The sequence below is a fragment of the Aulonocara sp. 'chitande type north' Nkhata Bay genome, linkage group LG22 (genome assembly GCF_057382095.1).
Source record: "Aulonocara sp. 'chitande type north' Nkhata Bay isolate Kocher_YH1m ecotype deep benthic linkage group LG22, A_spYH_male_GT1.1, whole genome shotgun sequence".
Taxonomy (NCBI): domain Eukaryota; kingdom Metazoa; phylum Chordata; class Actinopteri; order Cichliformes; family Cichlidae; genus Aulonocara; species Aulonocara sp. 'chitande type north' Nkhata Bay.
Genome location: NC_141364.1, coordinates 30,590,836 through 30,604,638, shown reverse-complemented (window position 1 = coordinate 30,604,638; position 13,803 = coordinate 30,590,836). Strand labels below are relative to the sequence as shown.

The window sequence follows — 13,803 nt, the reverse complement described above, 5'->3', positions numbered from 1 at the left end:
CTGTGTCGTGATCTCCCTCATCCCACACTCTGTTGTCCATTTGCCAGCCTGCCTGTTTAGTTTACTGGTATTTTCAGATTAGTTATTTTATCTTCAGCAATAAAGCTGTTTTTGGAATACACTTTTTGCCTCCTGGAGTCCGCACATTGGGTCCTTCTCTCCTGCTGCACACATCACATGACAGAAGTACAGAACATGGACCCAGCAGACTCGGCTTGGTATCAGCAGTTTGCAGTTTGTGCCTTCCCCAAGGAGAGTGTGAGGCAGGAGGCTAAGCATGCGCAGGAGCTCGAGTCAGCCTTCTACGGGTGTTGTTTGGCTCGGGGAGGGCCCCCCTGATTATAAACTCACCTCAGATACTTTTGGAATTTCATTTCTGAATGAAGAATTGTCAGGGGTTGTGTTTGAAGGCGAGGAAGAAAGAACTCAAACGCAGGACTTGCAGGTAGGTGAGGACTGGTGATTTATTGCAGAGAACGGAGGAATGAACAGAACATGAGGTTCAACATCGCAAGTGACCAATCACATTGTTGTGACGTTATTCTTTGCGCGCCAAGCCATTCGTGCATATATGAAATTCCAATGTTTCAAGGACAATATCAAATCAAATCACTTTTATTGTCACATCACATGTGAAGGTACACTGGTACAGTACATGCGAGTGAAATTCTTGTGTGCGAGCTTCACAAGCAACAGAAGTGTGCAAAAAATACAATAACATAAAACAAAAAAAATATAAGAATGGCTAAATCTGAGAGTAATAAATATATGGACAATACAGGGAGTGCAGAATTATTAGGCAAGTTGTATTTTTGAGGAATAATTTTATTATTGAACAACAACCATGTTCTCAATGAACCCCAAAAAACTCATTAATATCAAAGCTGAATGTTTTTGGAAGTAGTTTTTAGTTTGTTTTTAGTTTTAGCTATTTTAGGGGGATATCTGTGTGTGCAGGTGACTATTACTGTGCATAATTATTAGGCAACTTAACAAAAAACAAATATATACCCATTTCAATTATTTATTTTTACCAGTGAAACCAATATAACATCTCCACATTCACAAATATACATTTCTGACATTCAAAAACAAAACAAAAACAAATCAGCGACCAATATAGCCACCTTTCTTTGCAAGGACACTCAAAAGCCTGCCATCCATGGATTCTGTCAGTGTTTTGATCTGTTCACCATCAACATTGCGTGCAGCAGCAACCACAGCCTCCCAGACACTGTTCAGAGAGGTGTACTGTTTTCCCTCCTTGTAAATCTCACATTTGATGATGGACCACAGGTTCTCAATGGGGTTCAGATCAGGTGAACAAGGTGGCCATGTCATTAGTTTTTCTTCTTTTATACCCTTTCTTGCCAGCCACGCTGTGGAGTACTTGGACGCGTGTGATGGAGCATTGTCCTGCATGAAAATCATGTTTTTCTTGAAGGATGCAGACTTCTTCCTGTACCACTGCTTGAAGAAGGTGTCTTCCAGAAACTGGTAGTAGGACTGGGAGTTGAGCTTGACTCCATCCTCAACCCGAAAAGGCCATCCATCTGGCCCATCAAGACTCACTCTCATTTCATCAGTCCATAAAACCTTAGAAAAATCAGTCTTGAGATATTTCTTGGCCCAATCTTGACGTTTCAGCTTGTGTGTCTTGTTCAGTGGTGGTTGTCTTTCAGCCTTTCTTACCTTGGCCATGTGTCTGAGTATTGCACACCTTGTGCTTTTGGGCACTCCAGTGATGTTGCAGCTCTGAAATATGGCCAAACTGGTGGCAAGTGGCATCTTGGCAGCTGCACACTTGACTTTTTTCAGTTCATGGGCAGTTATTTTGCGCCTTGGTTTTTCCACACGCTTCTTGCGACGCTGTTGACTATTTTGAATGAAATGCTTGATTGTTCGATGATCACGCTTCAGAAGCTTTGCAATTTTGAGACTGCTGCATCCCTCTGCAAGATATCTCACTATTTTTGACTTTTCTGAGCCTGTCAAGTCCTTCTTTTGACCCATTTTGCCAAAGGAAAGGACGTTGCCCAATAATTATGCACACCTGATATAGGGTGTTGATGTCATTAGACCACACCCCTTCTCATTACGGAGATGCACATCACCTAATATGCTTAATTGGTAGTAGGCTTTCGAGCCTATACAGCTTGGAGTAAGACAACATGCATGAAGAGGATGATGTGGACAAAATACTCATTTGCCTAATAATTCTGCACTCCCTGTATAAGAGTGTATGCATTACTGGATGTGTATACTAAGTGTGTGTGTGTGTGTGTGTGTGTGTGTGTGTGTGTGTGTGTGTGTGTGTGTGTGTGTGTGTGTGTGTGTGTGTACATATTTTACAAATTAAATAGAGTAACCAATATATAAAATATACAGAGGTTGGTAGTTGGATATTGTGCAAAACAAGTGGCATTATATACAGTGTGGAGTGCACACTGTTGAAGTTCCAGTAGTGAAGGTGAGGTGTCTATAAAGTGTTCAGCATTCTGATGGCGTGGTGGAAAAAGCTGTCTCTCAGTCTGCTGGTTTGGGACCGGATGCTGCAGAACCTCCTTCCTGATGGAAGTAGTCTGAACAGTTTACGGCTGGGGTGACTGGAGTCCTTGATGATCCTTCCCGCTTTCCTCAGGCACCGCTTCCTGTAGATTTCTTGGAGGGAGTGAAGCTCACCTCCAACCTAAAAAAAAAGGTTTGAAGGAATGAGACGGCGGTCTTCTTTTTAAAATAACAGAAGGGGGCGTGATCTGGAAGTGGGTTGATCTTAAAGGGTGCGGGTAGGAGTGGTAGCAATTTTCAAAAACCGTAGAGTTGGCCACTGTGTCCCTAGCAGCTGCAACTTTGGAAAAGAACGGTAATTCCCATCTGTTGGGCTTGAAATTCTCCATGAAAATGGCATCTTCCAGCCCTTCTGCTCAATCAACCATCAGAGTGACAGAACTTGGTACATATTTGGTACTTGGTACCAGGGATACTGAGCAATCTTTAGTCTCTGAAGATCCAGCCACGAACCCTACATTTGAAGATTGGAGTGAAAACGCACCGTATTCACCAGTGTCGGAGTGGAGCACACCCCCCTCACCACCACAACTGTGGACTATGGACACTGACAACGAGGAAGATTTTTTGTATTTCGGCGACTCTCCCAACATTGATGAGGTAGACTGGACATGGCCACCCTTCCAAGGCCCTGAGAGATTACCTGAACCGCTATGGGATAATGATGAGGACTTACCCTATGAATGAATTTTGGCTTGTACGGCCCCTCGTGTATATATATGAGGGGCCGTACAAGCCAAAATTCATTCTTTCACTCTCACATACATACATTCTTCTGTCAGACACACGTATTGTCACTCTCACACACATACATTCTTCTTTCACACACATACTTTCACTCTCACATAGTTTTATTTAAATTTTTATATTTAGATATTTTTATTCTCATGTTTACACATATTTAACACACACATTGCAATATTGTGCTCTCTTATACATGTATTTTAATGTACATATTTACAAATTTTCACTCTAACATACATGCATTTTCATTTATGCATTCCTACTGCATTTAATCTCACAAATAATACATGTATGTAAGAAGAGAATGCATTCATGTGTGAAGAAAATATATGTATGCAAGAGAATAATTTATGTGAATGAAAGAGTTTAATGGAAATGGAAGGCTGGGTGTCTATACCGCTGTGATTGGCTGAGAAGCACGCGCGGGTCACTTTCAAGTGTCTGACAGCATGGAGGGGGGAGAAGAAACTCGAGTTCTTCAGCAAGCTGTCTATGGGGTTAATTTTGTGCCACTATTCTGAGCGCACGTAAAAATATTTGGAGTGCAAGAAAAAAAAGTTTGCAGGTGCAAGTGTTGCATTTTGAGGAGAAATTTATTGTGAGCGAAGAAAAGCTGAATTTGAGTGAACAAAATTCATTGCTGCATGCAAAAAATATATTTCAGTGTTTGCTATTATCCATACACACACACAATAGCAGCCCCTCTCGCTCAGTTTTTGTATTTGCGCTTCCGTTTCCACTATACTCTTTCAATGATTTCACTATCCCCCCACGTGAATCACACCATCCAGACTAATCAATGTATCATCTTCACACAGACCATATATATAGCTTGGTGTTTGCCTTGCACTCCTTTTACTCTGAGCACAATGAGTTGGCGACTGACTGTCGAAGAGGTTCTGGTCCGGGTTTTGGACATGATGAAGAGGGTACTGAAATTGAAACAGAGATAGAGCAGAGATAGATTTTGATCCAGACTTTGAGGACTCTGACCAATCAACAGATGGAGAGGGAGAGGCACCTGAAGAACAGGCACCTGAGGAGACATTCCAGTCCAAGAGTGGACACTTGCTCTGGTCTTCATCCCCCCCAAGACAAAGGAAGTAGAGCGGGAGTGGAAAACATCATAAAGATGACACCAGGACCAACACAGCATGCGATATCTCGTGTGGTTGACTTCAAGTCCGACTCCCAACTCTTTTTTTTTATCAGAGTCCATTGAGAGAATTATACTGGAGATGACACACCTGGAAGGGAAGCGTGTGTTTGGGGACACCCGGAGAGAAATCAACTTGGTAGACCTCCAAGCCTACATTTGAGTACATCAAACAACACAATTTTAATTTAAATTTAAAATGAACAACCATATTCTGGCCATTTGTATAGATTTGTAAAAATGAACAACCATATTCTGGCCATTTGTATAGATTTGTAAAAATGAACATGAACAGATTTTTTTTTTTTTTGAATGAATGAATGAAAAATAACTATTGAAAACAACAACTGTAAACTGATTGGGGGGGTGGGCTAAAGAGAGAAAGAGAGAGGGATGGAGAAAGAGAGTAAATATGGTTAAGGGTTCTTATTTGTACAAGAACTTTGCTCGTCTGTCTTTCTGAGTGGCAAATTTCTCGATGACCCTGGTGTTGAAATCAGGAAGTTCTTGTGTGAGTTTTTTCTCTATGGACAGCATAGCCAGAGCGTTGAGCCGATCCTGAGCCATATTGTTTCTCAGGAAAGTTTTTATCCTCTTTAAAGTAGAGAAACACCTCTCCGATTCTGATGTTGTCATTGGTGTGGTGATGAGGATGTTAAGAAGACTTACAGTTTCGGTGAATGTGTCTTGAAGGTTGTTTTCCATCAGAACCTGATAGAGCGCCAGCGCACCACTACAACTCTGAAACTCCTCGTTGTCGTAGATCAGGGACAGTTCTGTTTTAAGTCTGGCTTTGTCCAATGAGGGATAGGCTTCCACTGTGGTTTGTAGTGCTGCATCTGGAAAATTTTTGCTGTGTTGTTGGAACAAGTCTCCTTGCAACAGAGTGGCGCTGACAAGGTGCTTGGTGAAAGAAAACCTCTCCTTGGCATGGCTCATAATGGTGTCGCACACCTATCCAATAATATATAATTGGTAAGAGTTAGATTCAGTGGTAAGACTTTGGCACATGTCTCATGTTAATCATTATTCTGAAAAAAAAAATCTGTCCATAACAAAACAAAACAGTCATGACCACTATATCAAATGACATCTGACAGCATCGTCATTAGATTTTATCTGATGATCCGATTTAAATCAGACCAAGCAGCTAGTGCTTACCTCCAGTGCCAAATGGTGTTGCCTGTCTTCCCCCAATGTTCTCCGTCTCTTTGTGGGTGGGTCTTGAACAGGTCCCCTGTACTCCTCATCCACAACCAGATTAGGAAGTGCCTCCCTGATCCAATACATAAGTTTCATTAATGGCTTCTGAAAACTGAATAGGGATATATTAACCAAACACAAACCAAACAAAGGTTGTGTTCTAATTACCGGGAATTACCGGATTTAATTAATAACCGGACCTGGTTTAATGGCTGGGGGAAAACCAGTGCAAGTAAATAAAGGCCCTGGCCATAATTTCAGGAAATAGCCTATGGTATAGGCTACATCAAATCATTACTGGGAATATACTTCATCAAATATACTTAATCAAATATTTTTCATAAAATTACTTCAAAGGCTGATATAAATCAAAATTATCTGAATTCCATTAAACATTTAAGTCACAGAACACAGAATATATGCAGAGAATTTGATAGAATCTATGCATAGATAATTAACATTTATTCTAGGTTACATATTTATGCTTTTATGCCTACCTGATAGCCTGCATGCGGCTGATGAATGTCTGGGTGATCCCTGCGATGGTGACAGAATCGATGTTTCTCTTCTGTAGGTGGTTATACAGCATGTCTACATGTGGCATTATCTTGTGAAACAAGGCCAGGAAAAAACAGAAAGCTTCGTCTTCCAGCATTCTCACGAAACCACCGGCATCTCTCTTTGTAGGGGCATCAAATCCTTCACTGTTACGGATGGTCTGAAAACACCTCACCAGATCGTCTTTATGTTCATACACTGTATTCACAGCACGACTGTTGAAGTTCCAACGGGTTGCCGATGCACTTGGAAGTCGGTGCGCCACCACCTCGTCAAGCACTGCAGTCCTCTTGCTCGATTTAGTAAAAAAAGAAGCGAATCCTGCTATGTCGGAAAAAAAGTGACTGATTTGAGGGATGTGGGAGGTTGCTTGTTGCATTACCAGGTTTAACTGATGGGCATAACAATGTACGTAGTGAGCGTTAGCATAAATGTCCTGTATCTTACGCTGCACTCCTCCAGTGGTACCCCTCATTACAGCGGCCCCATCGTAGGCCTGGGCGACCAACTTTCTCTCTTGTCCCTGGGGGAGGATGAAGCGCAGCCTCTCCGATAAGGCACTGGCTATTGCATCTGCACAAGCATTGGGTAGCTTGATGAATTCAAAAAAACGCTCTTGAATACGGTTTCGTTGGTCAATGTATCTTAGCACCATGACTAACTGACAGTGTGTAGAAATGTCAGTGGTTTCATCAGCTTGAATGGCTAAAAACTTCGCTGCCTTTACTTCTTCCACGATCCTTTCTCTCAGAACTGCCAACATGCAATCCAGGATCTCGTTCTGGACTGTTTTCGAGGTGCCTTTAAATACAGTAGCATTTTCAAGGTGTTGCCTCAAGTCGTGATCATTTGATGCCATCAAGTCGACTAAACCTCTAAAAATCCCTGGATTGTCTGAGGAATCACTTTCATCATGTCCCCGCATTGCTAGCTCAAAAGCACCACAAAACTTAATACAATCGATGATTTTAGATAAAATATGACGGTTTTTATCTACCTCTTCGTTGTGCCTTCTTAAAGCAATCCGATGTCCATCATCTAGCTGCGCCGCTATGCTAGTTTTCCCTAGCACAGCTAGCTTTACACTGTTGTCCATATGAACTCGTGAGCTTTCATGTTTCTTGATTCGTTCGGAGAGGTGCTTTAAGTCGGTTTGTCCAGATTGTGTCCACGTCAAATCACACTTGTCACTTTTGAACAGTATGCACGGGAAACAAAAAAGTGCATTAGCTGTTCCACAGCCTGTCAGCCACGACTTGCGCTGGAACCAACTCCGACAAAAAGTCCTGTTGTATGCTTTTGACTTCTCCTTCGTTGCCTGGGTTAGTTGAATTTCGGGCTTGTCAGGTCCCAACTCTTTAACTTGCAGTTTTTCTGCCATTGTCCTTCTGGCAAAAGGGTAGGTTAGAAGCGATCTAACGGAATTTGGGGGAGGCTGTGCCTCAACCGTTAACAATACCGCTGCCATCGTCTCTCTCTGACCTTATAGCTCACTTAGGCTACTGACTGAGGTAAAATTCTAGAACAGCAAATCTTCGCGCGTTTTCTGCAGGGGCGCAATTTTAAGCGCCCCCAAACCATTTAATTCAGCGACGCTGATAGGTCAAATATTTATTATTTTCCCCTGGCAACCATTTAATGATAGGCTATTTCGCTGCATATCAAGGGCGCTTTGACGAGCGCCCCAGAAGAAGAAAAACACCGTTTGTTGGTTGAACTTTAATGAGTCAGCTGGTGAAAATGTTAAAATACGCCTGGCTGTATATGGGCACACACATAGTAAAACTATCATTGATGAATTTTTTAAAAATATATATTTTTACTCCTCCACATTTGGGGGGGCGGAGCCCGAGCGCCCCCTATGGGCCAGCCGCCACTGAGTATATCGCTTAAACAATGAGCCTCTAAAAAGTCTCTGGGATGCAGAGTTTGGCAGGCCTATATTCCAGGCAACTATGTCCTTACAACAGTTTCATGTCCTTTCAAGAATTATTCGATTTGATAACAGAGATGCATGACCCGTCCTGTGGTGAAATGACAAACAGGTACTATTTTGGTAAAACCTAAAACAATTTTCATCTAATTAGACAGTGTCTAATTAGACACCTAATTAGACACAGTTTTCCCTTCAGTCATAAACATTTAGGACAGGTGGTGGAGCGCCTACCACTTATGTAAAATCCAGGCCCTGAGGTGACAGTTGATGATTGCCTGGTTCCTTTCAGCGGTCGCTGTTCCTTCAATGTGTACATTCCAAGAGAACCAGGGAAATGTGGTATAAAGATCTGGTGAGCGTGTGACGCCAGAAGCAGCTATGCCTGGAATATGCAGGTCTACACAGGGAAACCCAGTACTGGAAGGGCAGAAGGAAACCAGGGCATGTGTGTTGTGCTGGACGTGACAACCGGTCTCCAGGGGCGTAATATCACATGTGACAACTTCTCCACATCATATGCTCTTGGTCAGAAGCTGCTAAAAAGAAAGCTCACCATGGTAGGGACAGTGAGAAAGAACAAGCCTGAACTTCCCCCTGCACTGGTATCAGCCAGAGAACGAGAGGCACTCTCATCAAAATTTGGTTTCACTGACACACAAACTCTTGTGTCAAATGTTCCAAAGAAGAATAGAAGTGTCATCCTGCTGAGCACGCTATACAAAGTTGTCCCTATCAGCACCACAGAGGACAGAAAGCCCCTTATGATCCAGGACTACAACAAGAACAAAGGAGGCATTGACTGCCTTGATAAGGTAATGCAAAGTTTCATCCATTTTATTTTATTTTTATTTATGTGAATCATAGCACTTCATGCTGAGTTTGGTCTTTGGTTTTCCATTTATTTTCAGTGCATATTCGTGTTTTTTCATTGCAGTTATTTCATTTCTAATTCTATAAATTTATGTTAAACACTACTTTGAGACATTGTTCACAGTTAAAGAATGCTGAATATTAAATAATATAAAAATTTGGTCGTGAAAAATCGTTTTTGTGCTAATTTAAGACGACCAGTCAATTTTGACAGGGAACAATAAAGTAAGGGACGGGAAGTAAACTTTTTTTTTCAAACCTTTGAACACATTCTCACTCACTAAAAATTACTTCGAACCATTGTTGCGTAACTGGAGCGGATTTTAAACCTAACTTTAGCAGGGTGCTGCTTTTCCTTGCAGACAATGAAGACCATCCTGTGAACTGTTATAACATCAGTATGACGCATCGGGACACCAAAAGATTTCTAGTCTCATAATACATTTGATGACAGGGTATGTGTTTACTGGAAGAATATTTCTTTCTGTGCTATTCACCACACATCTTGACATGCCTCTGCATTGTGTCTGCAATACTTTCACTCGTTTGTAAAAAAACAAAACAAAAACAAAAACATTGCACATGTATAGAGGGAGGAGTAGAACTAAGATCAAGAAAAAAAAGCAGGTGCATGTGGAGAGGTGAGGTTTTCATATGTCATGTCATTCTGTCGGGTAGAGGTCAGGTTTTTCCACACTAAACTGCCTCATCAATGTTTTTATAGAGCTTGTTTTGTGCATTAGTGCACTGCCATGTTGGAACAGGAAGGGGCCATTCCCAAATTGTTTCCACAAAAAGCATGAAATGGTCCAAAATCTCTTGGTATGCCAAAGCATTAAGAGTTAATTCACTGGAACTAAGGGGTTGAGTGCAACTCTTGAAAGAAACTCTGGCCACACCTTAAAAAAGGGCATTTAGAGCAGCTGAAATGAAAAGATTTCTCATACTTTGTTGTAGAACTAAGCAAAAAGGTAAAAAAAAAAAAAAACATGGTTCAAGCTAAATTGCACGCCACCAATGAAGCTATTGTCACACAAGACCAGATTCCAGATTAAGAATTGCAAGAAAGTCTGGCTCCTTGCATGCAAAATATGAAAAATGTGACACCAATAGATACACATATATTTGTACTATAATTTGACTTTTAGACTTTAAAAATCCCCATCACTAAAGATATTGTTTTATACCTACACTGTTCTAGCTTGATAGCATAAAGCATGATAGTGTAGTATCACATCACAGTCACAGTGACATGCTAGTGGTGTAGTAGAATGTTATGTAGGAAGTTCTGTATGAAAGCAAGATGCCCAAGGGCTTAGCATGGTTTTCTGTTGCGTTTGAGTGTGCGTGCTTACAGCAACACCTCAGAGGAGAGAACTTTTTAAATTAGTTAACTGACTTGCAACTTAACTTGTATCACTAGTGATCATTTTGGTGTCATATTTTGACTGCAGTAAGAGATCATTTAAAAGTTTAGGTTCTTCTTTTCAGTGTATTAGCAACTCTTAAAAAAATTAAAATGCAAAGCCTGTTGCTGTGATGTTCCACCCTGATCTTCATCTGCTGACAGTGCTAGTGTTGGTCTCAGAAACACAGCTAGAACACAGTGTTCTAGTTTGTCAAATGTAATAAGATGAGTAACTATAGTACAAATGCCCATCCGTGCATTTTTCTGGTCTTTGCTGTTTGTGTTTTTTTTGTTGTTGTTCTCTCTCTGGTGAGGTAGAAATACTACCTCACCAGGCTTTCACTATGCCTACAGGTTGTCAAGGTACTGAGGAGGACTAACCCCTGAAAAGCAGGTGGCGCTGAAAACACCTCCATGCTTTGAGGTTATGTGCTACAGAGCTGGTTGAGGTGTTTACAGACATTTTTAATTTGTCCCTCACCCAGTCAGCTGTACCAACATGCTTCAGGTCCACCGCCATAGTGCACCTCCCAAAGAAAAACAACATAACCGGTTTGAATGACTATTACCCCATCACACTCACTCCAACTGTAATGAAGTGTTTTGAGAGCATAGTCATGTCCATGTCCAAATGTGATAATTGCAAATACCTACTGTGTAATTTTCCCAGTCTTTCCAGTTTGGACATGTTTTCTTTTGTTTTTGTCTTGCTTTGTTACACCTACTCATTTCCGCATTTCAGCTGCAGCATGAAATGCTGTTTCATTCAATGTGTTATTATTCTGAGTCAGTGCTTCTCATTACTTTGAACCTTTTGACGTCATTAAACATACCATTCAACAGATCAAAAATATGTCATTCTTGTAGAAGAAGTAAGCACAGAAGTAAGAGGTAAAAAGGTGTGAATCCATTTAAGGTCTTTCAACAAAGCAACACAGGAAATAATGTAACTGTAGTTTTAAAAAAATATATAAACCAGTTCTTCTCTGGATGAAACCTGCATGCTCAACAAGCCCTAACACAGTCCTGATCAGTTTTAGGTTTTTTTTGTTTTTTACAGTAGTTTTCACTCCCAAAATGTACTGCTGCATGTCTGCCTCTCAGACATTTTTAGATGTGTTCCTTTGATAGTAGAAACTCCCTCATCAAGCTGACTGATTTCAAACCATTAATGTCTATTCCTGCGAGTAGAATATAAAGTCATTATTGAACACAGTGTTCTAGTTTGCCAAATGTAATAACACGAGTGACTATAGTACAAATACCCATCCGTGCATTTTCTGGTCTTTCCTGTTTTGTTTATTTGTTGTTGTTCTCTCTCTCTTTCTTTTCCATGTGCATGTTCTCACAAAGACTGCTGAACCCTGCCCTTAACTACAACCTTTCGGTGTGTGATCTTGAATCAATATGTGTCCTTGTTTAAACCGAGGAATTCTGAGATGATGGCTGTCAACACACAGCCAAAAAAGGTGTGCTACTACTTTGTGGGGGATGAAGCACACAGGTGAATCATGCAAGGACATTTGTTTGCAGCTAAACTCCATGCCAGCTACAGAGCTAACTTGGCAGGGCATTTTTAAGGAGATTGTACAGTTGTAAATGTACCCATGGATATTGACCCTATAATATTATCTTCTAGGTTACTTGGGGGATTCTGTTGGTGTCCTGTAGTGTGATGAGAATATTGGGTAATACATTATAACACAGTTGTAACTAAGTGTATTTGCATGCAAAATATGAAAAAAAAAAATTGTGTGACTTCAGTTGTGTGCACTAGAGTATCCTGTAGTGTAGAACAGAAAGTATAAAACAATCACTATAAAACTATTCCAATGTATTACTGTTGAGAACCAGTCAAGTGATACCAATAGATACACATATATTTGTACTATAATTTGACTTTTAGACTTTAAAAATCCCCATCATTGTCACGGGGAAAAATATATATATATATATATATATATATATATATATATATATATTAAAAAAAACAAACATCCAGCACGCCCCTGCGGGCGGTTTATCCTTCAAGCTCGGGTCCTCTACCAGAGGCCTGGGAGCTTGAGGGTCCTGCGCAGTATCTTAGCTGTTCCCAGGACTGCGCTCTTCTGGACAGAGATCTCCGATGTTGTTCCCGGGATCTGCTGGAGCCACTCGCCTAGCTTGGGAGTCACCGCGCCTAGTGCTCCGATTACCACGGGGACCACCGTTACCTTCACCCTCCACATCCTCTCGAGCTCTTCTCTGAGCCCTTGGTATTTCTCCAGCTTCTCGTGTTCCTTCTTCCTGATATTGCTGTCATTCGGAACCGCTACATCTATCACTACGGCCGTCTTCTTCTGTTTGTCTACCACCACTATGTCCGGTTGGTTAGCCACCACCATTTTGTCCGTCTGTATCTGGAAGTCCCACAGGATCTTAGCTCGGTCATTCTCCACCACCCTTGGGGGCATCTCCCATTTTGACCTCGGGACTTCCAGGTTATACTCGGCACAGATGTTCCTGTACACTATGCCGGCCACTTGGTTATGGCGTTCCATGTATGCCTTGCCTGCTAGCATCTTGCACCCTGCTGTTATGTGCTGGATTGTCTCTGGGGCATCTTTACACAGCCTGCACCTGGGGTCTTGCCTGGTGTGATAGACCCCAGCCTCTATGGATCTTGTGCTCAGAGCTTGTTCCTGTGCTGCCATGATTAGTGCCTCTGTGCTGTCTTTCAGTCCAGCTTTGTCCAGCCACTGGTAGGATTTCTGGATATCTGCACCTCCTCTATCTGCCGGTGGTACATACCGTGCAGGGGCCTGTCCTTCCATGATGGTTCCTCGTCTCCCTCCTCTTTCTTGGGTTTCTGCTGCCTGAGGTATTCACTGAGCACTCGGTCAGTTGGGGCCATCTTCCCAATGTATTCTTGGATGTTCGTTGTCTCATCCTGGACTGTGGTGCTGACACTCACCAGTCCCCGGCCCCCTTCCTTCCGCTTAGCGTAGAGCCTCAGGGTGCTGGACTTGGGGTGAAACCCTCCATGCATGGTAAGGAGCTTTCTTGTCTTTATGTCAGTGGCTTCTATCTCCTCCTTTGGCCAGCCTATTACCCCAGCAGGGTACCTGATCACGGGCAGGGCGTACGTGTTGATGGCCCGGATCTTGTTCTTACGAGGGAGGGAGAAGCAAACACACACACAGAAAACATAAACACAAGCAGGGTCGTCCGGAAAGAGCCTTCCGACCGTGACAGTACCCCCCTCTAACGGGAGCCTCCGGGCGAGAAGGGTGAGAGTCCAGTTGCTGATGACGTGCTTGCGTTGTGGGCATACTCCACCCAGGCCAACTACTCGCTCCAGGTCACTTGGTTCGATGATGC

The 13,803-nt window shown here is 42.1% G+C and overlaps 1 protein-coding gene across 1 annotated transcript; it reads right to left on the bottom strand.

Moving 5' to 3' along the window:
• Nucleotides 1–4,791: 4,791 nt before the first annotated feature.
• LOC147304448 (zinc finger MYM-type protein 1-like) lies at nt 4,792–6,714 on the bottom strand. Its single transcript, XM_086280968.1, has 3 exons — nt 6,169–6,714; nt 5,630–5,744; nt 4,792–5,422 (listed from the first exon to the last, which is right to left on the bottom strand). The coding sequence occupies exons 1-3, from the start codon at nt 6,702–6,704 to the stop codon at nt 4,895–4,897; spliced, it is 1,179 nt and encodes a 392-aa protein (XP_086137094.1). The 5' UTR covers nt 6,705–6,714; the 3' UTR covers nt 4,792–4,894.
• Nucleotides 6,715–13,803: the final 7,089 nt, after the last annotated feature.